General features: G+C 38.4%; 3 protein-coding genes across 9 annotated transcripts in view; 2 read left to right on the top strand and 1 right to left on the bottom strand.

The window, feature by feature from the left end:
* The first annotated feature begins 192 nt into the window (after nt 1-192).
* Nucleotides 193-8,252, top strand: hmox2b (heme oxygenase 2b). Of its 5 annotated transcripts, XR_006369062.1 has the most exons (7): nt 211-328; nt 1,386-1,494; nt 1,632-1,749; nt 2,132-2,623; nt 4,078-4,201; nt 4,286-4,523; nt 8,077-8,252. XR_006369062.1 is itself a non-coding variant. In XM_044099978.1 (6 exons), exons 2-6 carry the CDS (start codon nt 1,415-1,417, stop codon nt 4,411-4,413), a joined length of 939 nt encoding a protein of 312 aa, XP_043955913.1. In that variant the 5' UTR covers nt 193-328; nt 1,386-1,414; the 3' UTR covers nt 4,414-5,641. The 5 variants fall into 5 exon arrangements, 4 of the variants coding, with proteins under 4 accessions (XP_043955913.1, XP_043955912.1, XP_043955910.1 ...); XM_044099978.1 differs by lacking the exon at nt 8,077-8,252 and having other exon boundaries at nt 193-328; nt 4,289-5,641; XM_044099977.1 differs by lacking the exon at nt 8,077-8,252 and having other exon boundaries at nt 193-328; nt 4,286-5,641.
* On the bottom strand, nt 7,664-14,068 carry dnaja3a (DnaJ heat shock protein family (Hsp40) member A3a). Of its 3 annotated transcripts, none has more exons than XM_044099972.1 (12): nt 13,948-14,068; nt 13,142-13,385; nt 12,457-12,593; nt 11,464-11,547; nt 11,129-11,335; nt 10,885-11,037; nt 10,658-10,805; nt 9,476-9,540; nt 9,215-9,343; nt 9,006-9,121; nt 8,813-8,910; nt 7,664-8,345 (listed from the first exon to the last, which is right to left on the bottom strand). In XM_044099972.1, the coding sequence occupies exons 2-12, from the start codon at nt 13,347-13,349 to the stop codon at nt 8,323-8,325; spliced, it is 1,368 nt and encodes a 455-aa protein (XP_043955907.1). In that variant the 5' UTR covers nt 13,350-13,385; nt 13,948-14,068; the 3' UTR covers nt 7,664-8,322. The 3 variants fall into 3 exon arrangements, with proteins under 3 accessions (XP_043955907.1, XP_043955906.1, XP_043955908.1); XM_044099971.1 differs by having other exon boundaries at nt 13,943-14,034; XM_044099973.1 differs by lacking the exon at nt 7,664-8,345 and adding an exon at nt 8,406-8,692 and having other exon boundaries at nt 13,943-14,034.
* LOC122821768 (mitochondrial import inner membrane translocase subunit TIM16-like) overlaps nt 13,903-21,097 on the top strand; it is a 111,399-nt gene continuing 104,204 nt past the window's right edge. The window contains exons 1-7 of the mRNA XM_044099967.1: nt 13,903-13,932; nt 14,028-14,285; nt 15,643-15,739; nt 16,430-16,507; nt 16,839-16,909; nt 17,482-17,668; nt 18,649-18,725. Coding sequence (XP_043955902.1) covers nt 13,918-13,932; nt 14,028-14,285; nt 15,643-15,739; nt 16,430-16,507; nt 16,839-16,909; nt 17,482-17,668; nt 18,649-18,725 — 783 coding nt within the window. The 5' untranslated portion in view covers nt 13,903-13,917. The remainder of the gene's footprint in view (nt 13,933-14,027; nt 14,286-15,642; nt 15,740-16,429; nt 16,508-16,838; nt 16,910-17,481; nt 17,669-18,648; nt 18,726-21,097) is intronic.

Raw genomic sequence — 21,097 nt, 5'->3', positions numbered from 1 at the left:
TAAAAAAAAAAAAAAAAAAAAGCAAAAAAAAACCCCGACAATAAATACATGAATAAAAGCACAGCTGTGTCTTAGTAATGTCACAAAGAGTCCTGGAACCATTTGCGATTTGTAATGTTCAGAAACAGTGGAAAATAAATGCTAATTTTTATAATCCGAAACTACAAATTCTTGTGCTAAAACTACAATTGTGCGTCAGCATTTCCGGTAGAGACACGCATGTCTGTTTTCGCCGGGTAGAGACAGAAGGTTTTAATAACTGTTGTTCCGGTGGAGCTCCGCATCCTGCGTTTGAGTTTTAAGTATTTATTACAGAGCTGGAGGGAAGGTTTGTTCCACTTGACTATTTATAAAACCAGTACATAAAAATGATTTGTTGCTATGTACTGACACGTTGAAACGTTTTTTGATTTAAATCTCAATGAGTTTGTTAGCTAGCTTTTAGCTTATTAGCTCCTGTAAAGTTAGCTGTTGTTGTCAACGCGTCGCTTCAACAAGTTGCAAAGAATTCTTGGTTTACTGTAGTGTGGCAGGATTTGTTTTTATTGGAAAAAATAAACTGAAATGTACGTCAATTTGTTCGTTTGCCAAAACATATCTAGCGTTCCAACGCTGTCACGGAGATTACTGGTAAGCTCCCGAAAGCAGGCCTGTCCTGTGTTTTGCAGCTTTTTGTTCAGTCGATTTATGCTATACAAGCATGGACGTTGTTTAAAGGTGCCTTTGTGAACCTACAAGACTAATTGTGTTTACTGTCACTCAACTTGGTGCCTTACTGTCAGGGTTAAGTAAGGTCAGCGGCTTTACCCAGGCCAATCAGCTGTTTAAAGGTGTGTTTGTTTTGACCGTTTTATCCTGATCACTAGAGAAAGTGATGTTATAAACTCATTGTTTTGGGGGGTTGCCTCTTTTGCGTGTTTTTTTTTTTTTTTTTTTTTTTTTATTGATTTGGCTTTAAACTGGAGCTGCTTTTGTACATGATTTTCCAGCTTCCAGATTTGTTGTCAAGTCATTCAACATATCTGAATCTTTCTGTTGCATGGAATTTAAGAATCCTCATTTAACATTTATTCTTTTGCCTTTTTCATCCACAAACTTCATTTAGTTTTCTTGGATTTTATGTGATAGAGATTTTATGTGGTGAATCATGGTTGTGGCAGCATCATACTGTGAGGGATGTTTTTATTAAGGTGGAACAATGTAGGTGGGAATCCTCCAAAATGTACATTGAAGTTTATGATTGTAAGGTGACAAAATGTAAAACGGTCTAAGAGATATCCTGTACAAGGGGCTGTACTTAAATCCTGATGAACCTTAAATATTGGTTACAAATTGGCATTTTTATATGACTTAGTAAAAACTTTACCACCATGTGCTGTTTTCAGGTTGAACTTCAGAAAAAATTACACAAAAAATGACAGAAAAGATGGAGAAGGAAGCAAGTGGTTCCAATGGATCTGGGACTGGGAATGAGAACGAAGATAGCAACCTCAGGTAAACCTTTTTTAGAGTACTTTGGTTTATTTTTTAAATATCTGATTAAGATTACAAAATGTCGTGTGTTTGGAGAACATTTAGAAAACAAGTAAGCTTTGTACTTTATTTGTCTTTATTTGGCATTTTAATTGCAGCCCAGAGGATCTGTCTGAGATGATGGCTGCTGGAACTAAGGAGGTTCATGAAAAAGCAGAGAACACGCAGTTTGTGAAAGATTTCCTCAGGGGACGAATCCGCAAAGAGCTTTTCAAGGTGAGATTGAATAAACAAAGAATGAAGGAAGTGTGATGATTTTAATGTTATAAAGCTTTTTTCTTTTTCTTTTTTGAGACTCACAGACAAGCAAAGACAAGTTTTTGCTTTACTATTTATTGATTGTGGGTAGGGTGTATTTTTCCACTGAGGTTCCTTTAGTAATTCTCTAAATTGAAAAACCTCTTACTGTTACCCCCTGCAGGTAAACTTCTTATCTTCTCAGAACTTGCTCAGAAGCCCTGATTGAAAATCCCTTATGGAGTTGAATTAGACTTGGAAACAAAATGTCGTGACTCATTTACTTAACAAAAGATCATTAAAATTAAAATAAAGCTGAAAAGAAAGAAGACGACATTTGTATTTTTTTTTCCCCCTTCAGCTTGGCGCTGTTGCACTTTACCACACATACACGGCCATGGAGGAGGAGATCGAGAGGAATAAGGACCACCCCCAGTTCGCCCCCCTGTATTTCCCTGCAGAGCTGCACCGCCATGAAGCCCTGGCCCGCGACCTGGAGTATTTCTACGGTCCGGATTGGAAGAGCAAGATCAGCTGCTCTCAGGCCACCCAGCACTACGTGGACCGCATCCACCAGGTGGGGCAGGAAGACCCGGTGCTGCTGGTGGCCCATGCCTACACTCGCTATATGGGTGACCTGTCGGGGGGGCAGGTGCTGAGAAAAGTGGCACAGAGAGCTTTGAAGCTGCCACCCACAGGGGAAGGCCTGGAGTTCTACCAGTTTGATGCGATCCACAACGCCAAGGCGTTCAAACAGCTGTACCGAAGCCGCATGAATGAGCTGGAGCTGGACATGGCGACGAAGAAGAAACTGGTGGCGGAAGCTGTTAGAGCTTTTCATTTCAACATGGAGGTGAGAGTCTGAGGCAGCTGATGATCTAGGCACTTTTACTTGTTGGGAAAAACGATTTAAATAGAGATTAAATTGTTGGTATAGAAGTGGGTAATCATCAATGCTATTCCAATGGAATTCTGTGTAAAATGCACTTTGTTGAACCATTTGTATTGATTTAAACTGTAGTCACAACCAGTACATTTATTGTACTGTCTTCTATTGGGAATTTATGTGACTACCATAAAAAAACGTCAGTGGCAGTGTTGAAAAAGATGCCTCATTTTCAAATCTCTTCACAAAAGCAAACTGACAAATATGAATCCATGCTCCTTAACTCTTTTATCCATTAATGAAATCCATTAGTACTGATTGCTTTCAGTAGTCCACTTGTGTGCAATTCAAACCCAGCTTTAATACAGCTGCACTGTTGAGGTCCCAGAAGATAATATTAGATCAAATTTATGAACAAGCGGCATCATGAAGACGTATAACCTGTCGCAGCTGACGGGTGATGGAGAAAGTTGTGTAGAAGATTAAATGTTGTGTTGATTCTTAACACACAATTTCTACAGTGAAAATCGATGTTAGAGGGCAACTTAATAACAAAACCTGTTGTAGAATACAAAAGACTTAAAACTGGAAGTTTAGATCAAAGCATATATTTATCTGCTTTGTAATATTCTGTCTTAGAATGTTATATTTGATCTATAATATTCAATATTTTGCAAATATGGGCAAAATATTTTGACCTGAGAGACAAACAACAAAAGACTTGCAGCTGTAGATCCGGCCAAAGGCGGTTCTGCAAAGGATTGACTTGAGGGCGCAGATTTTGATTTGTAAAAAGTTTTGAAAACCACACGTCTTATTACGTCTACCTTCTACATCATCTTGGTTCTCAGACTGTTTTCCGCACAGTGATCTTTGCTTGAAACAGAAACAGCACAGCAGAGAAGTGTGGTGTAACCATCCAGCATTAACAATGACTTGAGTTGGAAAGTGGATCTGGGGATTAAACCACATCCAATTCAACCATGTTCAGGTTGTGAATCAGAAATCGCTCTGGTGCGCTAATTGCGGTGCTCGGTAACAAGCTCTCTATTAGCAGTAAAGGTAAACACAATGTGTTCCTTTAAAGGTTAATGTATTTGTGCAATAAATTATCATGGTCTCTGTCAGATGTCGTACAGCACTATGTGTGAAAGATTTAATGAGATATAAACCACCAGAAGCATTAAATAAACACTAGTACTACATTAAACATGCACAAGTTTGACATTTTTCCAAATGGAACTTGGAAATTTCAATAAGATGGATAATTTTCTTCTCCTAAAAAAAGCACAAAGCAAAGTGTAAAGGTTCAAATTCTATTATAAAATATCAATCCAGGTGTTGCTGCAATATAACAAAATTAAGAGTAGGAGAAGATTTACATGGTATGGTATGACCTAACCTAATGTTTGCTCTGGCAGGTGTTTGAGGAGTTAGAAGAAATCGGCAAAACAATTCAGGAGGATGTTCAAGATGCTGGCATGGCTGTTCATGGGGAGATGGGAGGAGACATCAGCAAATGTCCCTACTATGCTGCCAAGATGGGTAAGTGACGAATGTGTTCTAAAACTAATCACTGGATGATAGTTGGCTACTTGAAAGTAGTTTTCTGTCTGTGTTGCATCACAGCAGCGTCGGGGGGAACAGCGTATTTTGGTCAGCTGGTCATGGCCGCTCTCAGACACCCGACGGGACAGGTCCTGTTCGCCACTTGGTTCGCCGCCCTGGCTGGACTGGCTGCATGGTATCTGATGTGATCCGGCTGTTCCCCGGCTGGTGTTAGAACAGAGGAGCGGTGAAACGAAGGATAGTAAGGAGACTGGAAGACTTCCACTGACTGACCATTTTATAAAAACATTCAAATAAGGTGTGTGCGTTTTTATGTTTCAGTTTTTTAGTTGTAGACTTTAAGCTGTGTGATCTGCAGGATGATTTGGACAACAACTCCCTCCACAAAGCACACATTTCACTTTCTTTTTTTTTTTCCATAAAAATGTAGATATTTTTTCTTATATCTCTACCTCCAACACACTATCCTTCCATTTGGTGCTTTTCAGTTCTGGTGCATCTGAAGTTATGTTATAGCTGCTTTCTGACGGTAGTAGACCAGACGTTATAAATTATACTGTAAGCATGATAACAAAATACAATATTGTAGTAAGAAAAATAGTCAATCTGGATGATTCTTAAAATTAGATGTATGCTTTAAATCCTTCAAAACAATATGAAACAAAAAAGTACTTTTGTACAGCAAATATAGTCAATTTACAGTGCTTCTTAAAAATATCCATATCCTTTTAAACTTTTTCAGTTTATTTTTTGGTTGCAACCAGAAAAATAACATTTATTAAGTTTTTGTGATAGACAACACAAAATGCCACATAACTGGGAAGTGGATGAAATAGGATACATTGTTTATGAATTAAATGTGGCCTGCATTTTTGTCCAGTTCATTAATAAACAAAGAGGTACAATGACTAATCCCCCATCCACTACCCCCACCAAAAAAAAAAAAATCTGCATCAAAAGCTACATTATGTTGATCTATCACAAAAAAGCTTAACAAAATACAGTTATAGCATGACAAATTGTAGAAAGGTGTATGATTGCCTTTTAAAGTCTCTCTAAAAGCAGAAATTGCACTTAATATCTGGATATATAGTGCTCAGGTTTATTGTGGGGACATAAAGCCATTCAAAACCCCTAGCTAAGAAGAATCCGTCATAAACACAAAATCAGTAGTAGTTGTTTCCACTTTTCTTTCCCCAGCTTTTTCCAAAGTATTCATTGTTGCTTCACGTTGTTTTTTCTCATCTCCAGTCAGCTTAAAAAGCAAACTCTTAAGTGGACTGTTTCTTCCATTTCCAGATTAAAAATCCCGAATCCCCTTCAATGTTTCTGCTAATATACTGTTGCTGTATGTATTTATGTGTCACTGGATTCTATTATAAGAAACGTGGGTGAGAATAAACGGTTGAGAGCAAATGTCTGTTATTTTATAACATAATTACTTCGCGAGGCCTGTTGCTTCAATTACAGCTTTTTTTTTTCTCCCAAAAAAGCTGTAATTGATCACATGATGGTGCATTAGCTAACGAGTTCAGAGTGAGCTCTGACAAAAAAATGGTAAATCGTATCTACCATGTACAGTAGGTGAGGCCTTGATGAGGCAGGGTTTAAATGGATATGCATCCATATCCATTTTATGCTGTCTGTTTTTCCATAAATGTGAAAATTGTCACATTATATTGTATTGTCGTCGCACTCAAATGTTTCCAAGACGGTTGCATGTCTGCAATGAGACGGATGATGACAACCAAAAAAACCTTTAAAAAGTGCAGGATTATTTGACAACATTCAGATTCTCATAATGGTGAAATGCAATTACTCTATTCTAGTGCATGCTAACTTCAATTATTCCCTTGTTTCAGAATCATGAAACAAAAGCAGTCTATGTGCATGCTCTGATTTTCTAAATGAAATGTGTTATTGCTTACCTGCAGCAGGAGCTCTTATCTGGACGCAGCAGATTTACCTTGAGACAAACGAGTGGGTGCTTTGAATATATGAATATATTGATCCTGTATCAGCTCAGTTCTTGTTTCTTTATTATCCAATTTTGTGGATAAATGTCTAACACGTCACTTATATTGTGCAACGTGCTGGAAGATTCCCATAAAAACCTCAGCTAAGCTTTGTATTGAGTAGAAATACTTTGTGCTGTAATTACACTGAAGTTTAGTATCCACCCAGATGGAGTGTTGATATTTTAGGAACCTTTTGAAATGGTTTTTGTATTGATTATCCAAAGAAATGTACTGTTTCTCAAACGCCTGCCTGGTTCTTGTGCACAATGCGTTTACTCTCACAGAGAAAGACTTGCAGCATTTCCATGCTGGTGCAGCTGCCTGGTCGTAAACATGGCAAAGGGAGTGATGGAGTTTTGTTTTTGAACGTCTCAGGTTCAGCACAATGAAATGCATATGCTGGGCTAAAACAGGAACTGTTTGAAATGCTCTTGTAAGCCCATGTTTTATTGCTTTCACAAGGTTCAAACATGAAGTGTGCATCAGTATTAATAGGACCTAGTGAAGGGACACAATCTGCAGCCATAAATGAAAATGTTTGACTAATACTTGCTAATTTTTAATTCTTTTACTCTGCTCCTAATTTCTTTGTATCCGATTGGAGCCGTGTGACTAGCTAGACCACTTTTATTGTACGAGTGAAAACCAAGAGTTGTATTGTCGTGTCAATAACAAAATAAATGGTTTTACTCTGCATATTTTTCCCACTTTTTTTGTACAACTTGAACTCTCTCACTGCATGATGCAGACACTACCACTTTTTTTATTGTGGATATAATGTTCATGATCATATGCAGCGTTCTTTTTCCTCTACACGCTGTCTTTCAGAGCACCATGCCATGTTTTCCTTCCACTTCACTATTTGTGTTGGTCAATTACATAACTCCTCAACATCCAGTGAAGTATGTGGATGTAATGTGTAAGTCGGAGTATAATTTTGGAAGGAAGTGCAAGGTTTGCCCCAGTAAACTAGCTAAGTCCAGTGGTTGGGGTGCTCTGCAATCATTCATCCAGCAGACTGTTGTCTTTTGAGTTAAATATTTAAAGTTAACAAGAAATGTGAAAATATCACTTGATAATTATGTTATTGGGAGATTAATATCTGAACACCAGCTATAAAATCTTTTAAAAATGCAAACATAAAAAAAAAAAACTTAAGTAATGCTAAGGGTGGTGGGGGCACAAGTAAACCCTGGGGGCCCGCCAGGCTTATAATATACTGGGAGAAACCCTGGAAGTATCACAGCCTCAATGTTAAATCGGCTTAATCACTTATTAAAACTGATTATGACCAAGATAAAATGATCAGATGTTTATCAAATAAATCATTCTTTGTGCAATCACCCAAAAACATTCAAGCAGCTCCAAGTTCACCTAGGTTGGTAGAAATTCTCTACATAAAAATAAGACTCTTAAGAGCTAGAAGTAAAACAGAGGAGGTTTTATTTTTAAAACCAGCCCATGTATTTAAAACTATACAGAATATAGTTTATAAATGATACATTGTTGAATTCCTGTTTTACTACTGTTACATAGAATTTTAGAACCGTTCAAAACTAAAAATATTTAATTGACAGTTTACAGTTCAGGAAAGCTCGTGTGTCAAATTACGCACGACCTTCCAACAATAAAAGTCACGTAATTTGAAGCTGTAAGCAGATGTTCAACAGTCAGAGCTGGGTGAAGTAGTGTCAAAATAAAAACACAAGGGTCACATTGTACTGAGTTAACTGGATTTAATCCAAAACAGACTTAACTGTTTTTGTAGATTTTTACTAGGATGATTTATTACTTAAAAGGTATTTGCTTTCTGATTTGCATTTTGGTAAACAGATGACCAGCATGCACTGACTCTGCAGCCATGCGTGGTGTAGTTGGCAGACTGGCACATCCAAAGATCCACGTCAACAGGGGAACAGAGAAGATGATCCTTAGGATTTTCCACTACAGGTCTGGGTAGAAAGCTTCTTAGTCATCCATACAAAACAATAAACCAACACTCCCAAGTCTCTCAGTCGTCTGACACTCTTTACATTTATACTGTCCTTGCTTTACGCTGTCCTCTTTGCTCAGTCGGGCTTAGCTCCAGGACGACCTCTTACCTTGGGACAAAAAAATAAAACAAACCTTAAATTGCTGCTTTGTAAATATGACAGTCGGGATGTTATTAATTAGCCGGAAGTATAATTCAATGTAGGAGAACATGCACAACTGTCTATGATAGTCACAAACCAGATGACTATGAAGTGCCATGTTTTGTACTATAGCACACATGAAGATGCGTCTAAAGCAACTACTTTCCACAAAAAGCCATACCCGGTTTATGGCTGTTAGGAAGAGCTAAATAATTTCTTTAACTTGGTGAGGAAGCCCTCCTCTTTGAACCCTGCTTCCTTCTCGACATGCCTGCTTTTCCCTCCCTTAGACTGCTCACCACTGCTGCCCCCACCTGGACAGATATTAAGTAAGTACAACTTGTGTTGCAAAAATTCCCATTTTTAATGGGAGCTGAGGGAGGGGAAAAACAACAAAAAAAAAGAACTATCTTGGAGTGAGACGGCCTTCATACCTGTGCTGGTGTTTGTGACTCCATTCACCGTCCCTTCTACATCGGTCTCATCCTCAGCAAAGCTCGTTAAAAGAGATTTCTGTCTATCTGTCAAAGTCCTACAAAAGAAAAATGTATTTAAAGTTGTATTTTGGAAACCTTACAATTTTCCAGTGAACTCTATAGAGAAACAAAGAGATCTGTGGAGTCTCACTTTGGTATTTTGACTTTGACGTGGATGTAGTGATCTCCAAAGCCATAGCCACTGACGCGAGCAATTCCTTTCCCTGACAGTCGGATCCTCTGGTCAGTTTGGACACCTGCAGGGATCTGGGGATAAAAGAAAAATTACCAGTGGATCTTTCAACTGTTAAAGTATGAAGCTATAATTTTTTAAATCAGATTAAGTCTATCTCTACTTACTGACAAATTAAGCGTTTCATAAAGCCCTTGTGTTCTTGCTGTGCCTCCCAGAATGGCTTGAGCCACAGAGACGTAAAGATCAGAGTGAATGTCTGCACCTTCCCTCCTGAACACAGGACTCTTTTGGACCTGGATAAAATAAAGATTATACCAAACAGTCCAAATTTTGAATGCAGCACACTTTATACTGTCTGACAAATGTTAAACTTAAATTCACTCAAGATTGTTTGTAGTCATGTCGGTTTTGCAATAAATACCAACCCGAAATGTTATGAAGATTTCTTTCTTTCCGACTGGCATTCTGACTGTCTGACCATCCTCCACTCCTGACAGGGAAAAAGTACAGACAATAATTCAGATTGATTGATAATGATTTTTACACAGCAATCAATGCCCTTCTCAAAACAAGTTAAATATACAGAAAGCTTGACATTTTTTCATGTTAGAAGTGAAAAAAATCTGCTAAATGAACTACTACTTTGTATCAATAGCTTTTTACTCAAAACAAAATCCTATGTCTTGCAGAAAAGTTACTTAAGTTTTGTCTTATTTCAAGTGCATTTATGTCTTTACACTAGAAACTAGACAGAAATATTTGGTAAGATTTTGTTTTTGCAGTGTATGCTGGACAAAGCTCCATCACACCCAAGTACTCCTCTGCATGGATAGCCACTTAAGGCAATAAAGATTAAAAACGTCTGACATGGCCCTCTTCCTTACCTCACCTGAACCCAATTGAAAACTTGTGGGCAGTTTATAAACAGAAACTTCTCCATTAATATTGGGCATTAAAATTAAAGAAAAGAAAAAAATCGGACTCAAGGCAAACAGAACCTGCAAGAGGCATAAAGTGGTGTTTTTAAAGCACAGCTGCAGAAGTGCTATGCAGTTTACTTATTTATTGAACGGTCAATGGTTAACTTCAATGTTACTACAAGATTCAGGTATTCTACTAAATTTCCCTCCTCAACTATGATAAAAAAGAAAGAGAGAAATAATTTAGCCAACACAGACTTTGTGAAGGATAGGGAGCTGAATCGATACTTGCTCGAAATTCTGTGAAAGAGGTGTACAGAGCCTCGTGCCGGAAGCCCTTTGAAAGGCCGTTCACATCGTTTTAAACTGTGTGATTGTGAGCTTGAGTGGGAATAAAAATAGCAATAGGTATTTTCTTCCATATAACACAGTAGGAGTGTAACCAGTAAACCTTTTATGGATGCAAACTCGACTAAAAACCAACCTGTTTAGGATTGTATTTAAAACGTAATCAATTATAAATTTATTGATGGAACTTGACTTATTGCCGTGTTTTGATTATTGATTCTATGTTGCATTGTGTTTCTGTGCTTGATTTGATGAAAAGCACTTTGAAATGCCTTGCTGCTGAAATGTGCTACGCAAATAAAATTTGATTGATTGATTGATTGATTGAGTGTAACTGACCTGCAGGAACAGGAACAACCACAGTCTTCCTCTGCTTGGTTTGTCCAGATCCACGGCAGGTGTTACAGGGAGTTGAAATAACTGTACCTTTCCCCCCGCAGCGCCGGCATGTAGAGCGCATCACAAATGGTCCTGTGTTTATTGTTTCCTATAGGTAGTGGGACAGCTCTTTAGAAGTATAATCTAAAATGGGATAGAAAATGTAAACTTTATGTAGGAGTTCTTACCATGCCTGAGCCATTACAGTGGTGGCAGTGCTGAACCTTAGTCCCCGGCTCGTGGCCTTTCCCATCGCAGCGCCCGCATGTTGCCTCTATGTTAACAGACATCTCCTTATTCACTCCCTTTGCTGCCTGAGTGAACGTCAGCTCCATGATGTACTACACGGAAAACAGAGAGAAGTTCAGAAAAGGTGCTAAAAGGCAAAGAGCTGATCACAGCGTTGCTTGGCTCTCTGTAAATCTCACTAACCTCCTGTGGCTGATCAAATATGGCGTTGAAGTCTCCGAAGCCACGGCCTCCAGAGAATTCTCCAAAGATTTTGCGGAAAAGCTCCTCCGGGTCCACATGGCTGGCCTGTCCACTCCAGTACTGCTGCCCTCCTCCAGCCTGACCCGCCTCAAAGCCCGCTGTACCGTATGTGTCGTACTGCTTCCGCTTCCCTTCGTCGCTAAGCACCTGAGAAGACCAAAGAACAAAGTTTAAATCCACATTAAAACTCATAGACGTGGCTTTTCCCACCAAAACACAGGAAAATCTACTATATAATATTTATTTAAGCTTTATTGTAAAAACTGAAAGCAAACCTCGTATGCTTCAGCCAACTGTGCAAATTTTTCTTTTGCTTGCGGGTCCTCTTTGTTTGTGTCTGGGTGGTACTTTTTGGCCATCTGTGAATGAAACAAGACAAAAAATAAATAAACTTCTGTGATTCTTGCTTAGGTTGCCATTATGGATGTCCTGATCAGGATTTTGTCCCTTGGTACCAATCAGATTAATAAGAATGGGCATTTCCAGATACAGCGTCTCAGCCCAATACTTTATTAAAACCAATGCTATGTATACAGGCATAAAAGTGGCTTCATGCTAAAGAAGCTAGTTGCTAAAGTATGCTAAAGAGCTAGTTTACCGATAGCATGTTTTGACTCTGTTTTGACATGAAACAGCAGACTGTATTGTAATATATTTCAATGTAGTTCCAGTTCATTACATTTCCTACATTAACTGCAAACATTATAAAAGTATAAGACTGTAAAAAATTACCAGAACCATGTTGATTCCTATGTGAATTAAATATGCTGCTGGGCTTAAAATATAGCTATGAACATGAAAGTAGGCTGGGAGTTTATTTTTAGATATTAGACCGCACCAAATTGCAGCTCCGCATCTCTTTGGGATTGAACAGACCCAAAAAGCCCAGACGGTAGACCAACAATAGTGATCTAGAGTCTCACTACAATATTTATATGTGCAAATTCACATTTGCCTGCATGGATAATTTTGAAGGCTAATACATTTTAAGTGCTAATCATTCTCGTTCTGCAGGTCAGTAGTAAATTTGGCCATTTGGATGGAATGTAGCTGGTTTTGATGCCCACAACTTATATTTTTAATAGTCGAGAAGCTAAAGGCCACAGACAGTAGTGAAGACTAAGTTAAAATATAGAAAACAGTCAGGCAAATGTCAAGTTAAACTCAATTCAGCAATAATATTGCACTCCCACGTTTACCACCATAATTTGATATCATAACATTGGGAGTTACAACTAAGACAAGCTGCAAATGAGGCGAGATCAAACCTGGTAGTAGGCTTTCTTGATCTCCTTTTGGGATGCGGTGCGAGGGACTCCAAGAATCTGATAGAAATCCTGCTTGCTGCTAGAAGATGTGCTTGTATGGAAGGACAGCGTGTAGAGACCATGGGGCAACTTCAGATCTGAAAGTTGCCCAGAAAAGCCAGAGGGTAAGTAAATGACATCTAGAAGTGTTACAAAGTTGCACTGCAGCTTGCTTTTTACAGTTCTGAGATAAAAGGTTCAAGTCTGTTTGGGTCTCAGACCCAAGACCTATAAAAGTCCCCATAAACTTATACTGCAAAAGTGTTAGGTTCTGATTTTTCTTTTTTTATAAGTAAAATATATGCAATCAGTAACTGTAGTCGTTGCTTTATTACACTTGGAGAGCAGTCAAACATAATAATTCAAACATGACTTGCAATAGCTAACAAAGTTCAAACAAAATAGTCTCGTCTTTGCTAATGTCACTTAAAGATTGCAAAGTAGCAAGACTGATTACATCACATTTGATCAACTACTTTTAGGTGGTTCGAGGTACATGTATAGATGTTAAAACCTTATTTCATCGTTATAACTTTTGTGGTTAGATATTAGTTTGCGGTTTTCCGATTATTAAAGACCGTGTCACTTGAGTAAAATTATATACGTGTAGCTTAGCTTATTTTAGCTTAGCTGATGTAGTTCTCACCTGACACCCCTCTCAATGTCAACGCTTTTCCTGTTCCACCGCAAAACAAGCTCGCCCCACGCCACAACTTCTCAGCTCCCACAGTAGAAAAACTCCGGAGGCTTCCATGGTCAGAAGACAGAACGAAACCGGCAGCTCTTCGAGGTCCAGAGGACACGATGACTGTAATCCAGCGTGAGGAGCTGCGAACGGCCGAGGACGCCATCATTCCGACTGTCGCCACCGCTTGTGAGACTGCGCATGCCTGGGAAAACGGTGTGGGTGTGCATAGGAAGTTTTAAAAAAACAAAACAAAAAAACAACTTTTTGTTACTTTTTAGTAAATTATACATCACGCACTAAAGTTTTTCAAAAGAGAGGAAAATATATATTTATTTGCAAAAACAAATCACGTGAAAAAAATTGACGCAAACGTTTTATTCTCCGAGGTTGGACGTTTCGGAACACCGTGTCGTTTAACCAGAGAATCGTACGTCGATATCGCCGCCATATTGTGAGTGGCATTTTTGCTAGCCATACAAAAACTTCCAAAATCCCGGTCTGTTTTACAAGTTTGGGATCGAGCTGTGTTACTGTATGCGGTCTGCTTTGTTCAGAGCTTGGTAGATAGCTATATGTACTTTATTACATTTATTTTAGTAAGGTCATGAAAAAAATATTTGTAGGGGTAGTTTTAATACACAACACCCTTTTCTTCGACCTACCTACCTAAGTGATACCACTCTAATTTCAGTACAATTTCTGGCTACTCGTCCCACACCAAGTTACTTCATTAGATGACACACAAAAATGTAAACAAACTTTACTGTTATTGTCTGTCCGTCCGTCCGTCCGTGTCTACTGTTTTGTTTTGGTTTGTTTTCTCTTTCTATGTCCCCATTAAAAGAAGGTCTACAACTGCCACTGGTTTGAAGGAAAAATCGAAGACACCGCCCAGTCTTTCGGCTCGGTTGGTAGAGCAAATCGAACGAACACCGCGCGGCGAGCCAAAGCTGTCAGCTGCAGCAGCGGCAGCACTCTCAGCAGTACCAACCAGCTCGACAGAGACACCCGGAAGGCACGAAAGTCAATTTGGGAGAGCAATATGAATCGTTTTAAGATCTCCAAATTCAAAAACACCACTCCTAAGGTTGCCAAGAAAGAGGTGAGTAGTGAACCCGCTTCTGGATAGAAACAGTTCTCCTGGCTAACACTAAATTGCTGAGCTACTTTTGGGGAGGGACGCTTGCCTGTCTGCTTGCAAGGGATGTTGAACTTCCTGCATCTGGGAGCCTGTAGTAAAGAGAAAAATATGAATGCACTTGCTACTAGTGAATATTTGTATGTATTTGTCAGCCTTGTGGCTGCATTTCAGCAGCTGGCCTTCGTCAGATGTTGCAATGAAACCCATTGTTAAGCTTCTGTTTTACTGATTTGTAATTTTCCCGTTGCATTTGTTGCTCACTTTTGAGTTTTGTTAGGATGGCGCTGAGATTATTATTATTTTTTTTGTAACAATCAGTCATGGGGAAAAGATACGTATAAATTTCAGTAGCCGACATGTCTGGACCAGAATTCATGTGTCTTGCATACAAATATGCCTTTGAACCCATTAGTTCCAGGTTACAGCGTCTGCACAACCCGTGTGTAGAGCATTTTATGCAATCTACTACCTCCATGCAGACAAATGAAAGCCTGCCATGCACACACACCCACAATCAGTGGATGTCCCCCAGTCTCTGCACACACAGCAGGTGGTGCATTGCTCCTGTGAATGCTGAAGCAATAATTCGTGTAGGCATGTAGCTGTTCCGACGCTGAAGCCATGTGCTTTAATTTCAAAACGCAGTGCAGGAGCAAAAATAGGACGGGAAACGTAAGGAGCACAGTGAGGCAAACGAGCGGTTGGAGAGGCTTGACAGGAGAACAAAGATGAGTGGGTGTTGCTTGATTGAATATTCATAGATGAATTTGCCCAGCTTTCGTTTGAGGGAAACAGACCCTCTCTTGCAACACTGCCGAGCCAGTTTCTAATCATCTATGCAGAACTTGCTTAAATTGTTGAAATGTCTTTGAGGTCTTAGTGAAAACAAAGTATACCAATATGCAGCGTTATAGAAAAAAAACGACAAAACTATTAATGCCTTCTGGATTCATGTTGTTAGTGTTGCTTTTTATTGTTTTTGTCCTGTAGCTTAGCAGTAGTTGATAGAGCATGTTGTACACACATGCTGCTCTTGGCATGTTAACATTATGTAAGACCTTTCTCTGCTGTGCAGTGAAAGGAGCACTTCCATTTCCTCCGCTCTACAGTATGCTCGTTCTAAAACTCTAAAGTGTGTGCACACTCAGCTAGATCCTTCCTGTTTATTGCTGGCTTCTTTTTCTTTGACGGTTGTTGCACCAACTTAGTCACATGCTCTCCTCCCTATCATTAAGCTCACACTTTTTTCCCCCATGTGTTCTTTTTTTCCGTTCATGCATTGGTTTCCTTATTTTTGCCTCTTTGTCTGTAAATGTAGGGATGGATCAACAATGTCCACGCTGGCTCCTTCTCCTGCCAGGGGAGCCACATCACAGCAAGCTCCAAGCTGGTGGCTTTCAACACCGATCAAGCTGGTATGGATTTAATTTTATGGCAGGATAAAAACACTGTCTTTAGATCAGACATCTGCAGCTGTTACAAATGAAAGAGACATTTTGCCCAATCTCCCAGCAAATATTGTTGATGACTGCTGAACACCCTTAAAATTAAGATTGCCTTGCTTATATGTGGAAAAAAGAAGCTACACATTGTAAAATGAAAAGGAATTGTTTTGCGTGCATATTAAGAACAAAAAATAAGTCTAAACTCCCTTTAAGAGCACATAAAATATTCTTTTGATTATTAAAAATATTTGATGCAAACTAAACACAAAACAGAATTGCTTCAGTTTTTCCCATATTTTTGTAAAATGAAAAAAAGTTGCTTACATTGAAATAAAAATAAACACATTTTCAGATTAACAAAAGCTAATATAAAATATACCCTTGAAAAAGAATAGAGATCTGAAAATCTATGTTCCTAGATGCTCTTATTCCACTCTAGTTTCTATCTCTTTCTTTCCAGTAAATAACTATAATACTATTTTGTGTTGGTTAATCACATTGAAGTTTTTGGGTGTAACATGACAAGATGTGTAATGGCTAAAGAGGTAGGATTAATTTTTTTCAGGCAGTGTTCAGGCCTCACAAACATTTCTTTGGTATCAGTAAATGGGTTTTATGATGTGGTTTCTGCCAGGTTTTATGTGCTGCATGTCTCTCTAGGTGGTGGGATGGTGGGCCTCACCTCAGTCAGCCCTTCAGATGACCAATGGACGGTCACCCACATCTCCTGCCATTCCGGTACTTTTCTCTGTTTTTGTTTAATTTGATGTGATGCAACTAAGTACCTGGGTCATTACTATTCAGATTTTGTGAGTGCTTAAAAACAATGTGCTTTTTATTAATACCAATTCTGTATGAGTTATTTAGCATCTTAAGGCACATAAAGAGCACATTCTCTGCAAAAATTATACTTGGAATATATCTGATGTCCCGTGTAGCTTATTTTTAATGAGTTAAGAACATGTTGTGTTTTTATAAAATAAAGGAGTGCAAACAGTGTCTAAAAATAAAAGCCTGACAGATAGGACCTATACCATTTTTTTAACTCGAGTTTTCTTTCCTCCTTCAGATCTGGTGACTGATATGGACTTTTCTCCCTTTGATGAGTGTCTCCTGGCAACCTGCTCTGGGGATGAAACGGTAAGCTCTGCAATGTCCTGCAATATCTCTCTTTCCTACCCTTCAGTATTCTCCAGAATATTTTTTCAATTTCCCTTTTTTCCAAATGTTGTTTTCCTGACTTAACAAGGTTTTTTGTGTTCTCAAAAAATCAGGAACCTCTTATGGTCTATTATGCACAATCAAGACTTCAGTGTATTTTAATTCACCTTGGAAAACTTTCCTAAAACCTTGCTGAGACCGTCTGTCTCCTGATAGATGTAATGGTACAGCCTTTGTCTGATCTGAACGGAGTCATAGTTTTTTCGTAGTGCCATTAAACATAAAGTTCATAATTAAACCTTGTGTTAAATCAGATTCCCTGATTTAACACAGGGAATCTGACGTTTCCCTGTGTTAAATAAATAGTCATCGCATCTACCTGCTTTATCTACACTGAGAAGACGATGAATCAGCATTAAAACCTTGACAAGAATTCACTTGAATTCTTCTCCATCACAGATGGAGAAGAATGTCAAACATGTGCTAAGACTATTGCCAGTAAAAACACATAGGAGATATTATCCTCACATCTGACACTCCTGTACGTGCAGGTGAAACTGTGGCGTTTGTGCGACCCAGAGCAGGAGCAGCCCAGCAGTCCTGAACTGACTCTACAGCCAGGTCAGGGCAGACTCGAGCTTGTGCGCTTCCATCCCACCTCCTCGGGCCTGCTGGTTGTTGCAACCGCTAAGTCTCCTCTGATTTGGGACACCAGCAGGCAAGATGCGCCTCTTGCAGGTAATTGTGTTCAGAAAGCTTTAGCATAATTTAAGTGTGTGTGTCCTGTCAAAATTAAACTACATGTCTCAGAAAGTTTGTCTTGTTGTACATTATATATCATGTCTTGAGTCTGTGTCAGTTAAAGTCTACGTTGTGCCATGTTCGTGTTGTTTATATGTGTAGCAAAAATATGTATTTGGTCTGGAGTGAAGCAGTAGGTTGGCTTTATTTTTTACTTTTGCTGGAGAATGTCTGACTGACCTGCCTACATTTTACAGCCCTGTGGCTCTGTCTAAGTGCCGGAGCAGCAGAGGTAATGTTTTATTTCGCAGTCCTGAGGCTAATCTCCTCAGGCTGGCCTCAGGATGCACTCACTGTACTCTGGCCTCATTCACCCCCACCCCATACTTCCCTCCCCTACCACAAACACTGCACACCTCCTCCACCTGCCCATGCCAGCTGACCTGGCTGCTGCTCTCTGCTGATCCAGCATCTCATGAGCTGCTCCCTCCACATAGTCTTTCATTTCCTTCATTTGTTGTTGTTTTGTGGTCAAGGGGCAAAAATATAAGGTTCTTCCTTTAAAAAAAAAAAAAAAAGAAGAGAAAATCTTAATAGGAGCACCCTTTTATTTTTTTCTTTTTGTTTCTTGGTGTTACAAAGAAACTTCTTGCACTCTGTGCTGTGCTCTCTTCTGACACAGCAGTGTTTTGTACATCAATGCTTAAAATTTTTACACATTTTTATGCAAGTCATACGCTCTCTCTTTGTCCTTTTCTGAATTGTTTGGCTTCATCTTTTCTTGTTTTCCTGTGGTGACGTCTTTAGTATATTGTTGTTGTTTTTTTTTGTCACATCTCTGTTTATTGTCATTCTTTGTTCATCGTTTGAGTTGTCATGCTTCCTCTTTTTCCTAAGCTTTTTCTCTTCCTGTCTGATCTTTATCTTGTTATGTGTGTTGTTCCTTTTCACCCTAAATTGGTCGTCTATGTTTGCAGCCTTGGAGCAGCACAGCGATCAGTTGCAGAGTCTCAGTTGGAAGCGGGACGGCTCCCTGCTTGCCTCCTCCAGTAAGGTGAGAGGCTAACTCAGTGCACAAAGATTAAACAGGAGACATGAGCATTGCTTAATTTCTTAAAATTTATCTTGCAAAGAGACAAAGTTTCACAGAAACATTTAGGATGATTTTGATACTTAATGTTTGAGACCGGGTGTGGCTTTTCTTCTACTTATTTAATTTTTTAATGTCTTGTATCCTTCTTAACTCTATAAGAGATAATGTTCATTTGGCATTCTCTTTTTCTCGAATTTGTGCACACCTTTCTAAAACTTTTCCAAGATTATGTGATTTTAAAAAGGAAAGTATTACAAATCATTTCAAAACTTTGCTCTACCTACAGTGTAACATTTATCCTGCAAAATAAGCAATTGTGAGGAAATGCGTAAAAGCAATAAATGAAAAAAAGATGACAATGACCTTGATACACACCATCAAATGTTTATGCAAAGTCTTTTCAGTTCACTTATAACATCAGTTTGTTAACTACAGGTAATGGTAATGAATAGGACAAGGTTAAAGAATATATATAGGAAAACATGGACATAAAAATGTGACTTTCTTCCAAAATTTATGTTAACATGTTGAAAGCGAAGAGGCCACCGAGAAGCCGTTAGCAACACTGAACCAGCTACAGAGAAATCTGTTTTCTACATGTGACAACTATCATTACTTTGCCATATGTTTGGACTTGAGTGCAGAGTTACAAGATTGACAAGAAAATATCCATACCTGCCTAAAACCTCTATAACTGTTATCCTGAGTTATGGTCAGAAAACATACTACATCATTCTGTCATGTTGCTTCTCTTGAATTGAACTATTATATTGTCTTGTAAAAGTGATTTTCATTACATTTAACGGAACAGCACTATAGACCAATCAGTTTTGAAACCAAAAATGTATTTATTAGAAACTGAAAGATGAAGACAGATTTGGTTTGTGTAGCATCCTAGTGAATCAAGATCCACATCCAAGTCAACAAATGAACAACTCCTGTAGTTGTTAATTTTTTAGATGGGGACATTGCCTAAATCTGATAGAAAATATATGTTGTCTGGAGATTCCCTGACGATTGGTTTGCTAAACTTTTGCTAGTGGCTTTTGAAGATGTAGCATTGTAATGAAATTTAACCTAAGAAGATGAATGTTTTAATTCATTAAAAGATGCTTCAGCCAAGTATTAGATTGAGCATGTGCACACTTATCTAATGAAGTTCCTAGACTTTGTGTATATATATATATTTATATATATTTCTGCATTAAAAGGTTCGTTTCTTTTTAATTAAATTTTATAGGGTATACATTGCATTAAATGCCCAATCTTTAGTCGTTTTGCACAACACATTTTCAGTTTTGTTTTTGCAAGGATTGGCACAAGAGTGACCTCACAAAGATATGAATGGGAGAAAAACTTAAGCATTTAAAGAAAGTAAAGTAAATGTTTAACAACATCGTTTTTCATTAAGAGGTTTATTTGGTCCCAGGAGCCATTTGCTGCAGTTACAGGTTGTCACCACTAGATGCTGCCACTGAATCATATACCCCTTTTCAGTTTGGAGAATTAAATCAAAATGTCAACAAGGTGAAGCTCATAAAAGAGGGTGGGAATGGCATTCAGCATTGGATTAGGAATTATTGAGACTTTTTCAAAGGAAAACAGGGAAAAACTTTGATATCGGTTCAATGTAAAAACTTTAATTACCAGTTTTGTTACAGCAGTGAAGCGGTAATGCCAAAGACATTACTAAGGGCCTGAGGAGATTTTCCTAAATGAGATTGGAAAACTGCTTGGAAATTAAGAAACTAATGGAAACAGGCTGTGTGTGAAGGTTTAGTCACTCAGGACTGTAAATCTGTCTCATTGCTATCTGACCTTGTGATCAGATAGCAATGAGACAGATTTTCAAACAGAAAAGTGTTTGATCAATGCCCTCCTTGATCAAACACTTTTCTGTTGCAAAGCTTCAGTGTTTTACACATATTTATGTTGAACATTGTAAACTGTCTTTATATTAATGAGCTTTCCATTAGGTTATAGTGAATTAACAGAAAGAGAAAGAAGCTATTACAATTGTTCTACAAGTATAATGTGGTAATGTAAGATACTGCTCAGTAAAGGAGAATATAATTGAAAAGTTATTTTCTTTCAGTAATTAGTTCAAAAATTGAATACATTGTTGTTGTTTTTTTCGGTTAATTTTTTTTGATTAGCAATGATCTTCTGTGGTTCACAATGCTTGTTGAGTCTCAGTGACTTTCTGCTTGAGTAGTAGGGTGATTTTAATTATTGAAAGAATTTTTTTATTGATATTCTACTTTATTGAGATTCATGCTTGTTCTTTGATTTATGTCTTCTTACCTAACCAGAGTGACCTTCTCTTTGTGTTG

Source organism: Gambusia affinis, linkage group LG19 (assembly GCF_019740435.1).
Source record: "Gambusia affinis linkage group LG19, SWU_Gaff_1.0, whole genome shotgun sequence".
Classification (NCBI taxonomy): domain Eukaryota; kingdom Metazoa; phylum Chordata; class Actinopteri; order Cyprinodontiformes; family Poeciliidae; genus Gambusia; species Gambusia affinis.
Note: the sequence above shows the minus strand (reverse complement) of the source record. Positions and strands in the feature narration are given on the sequence as shown.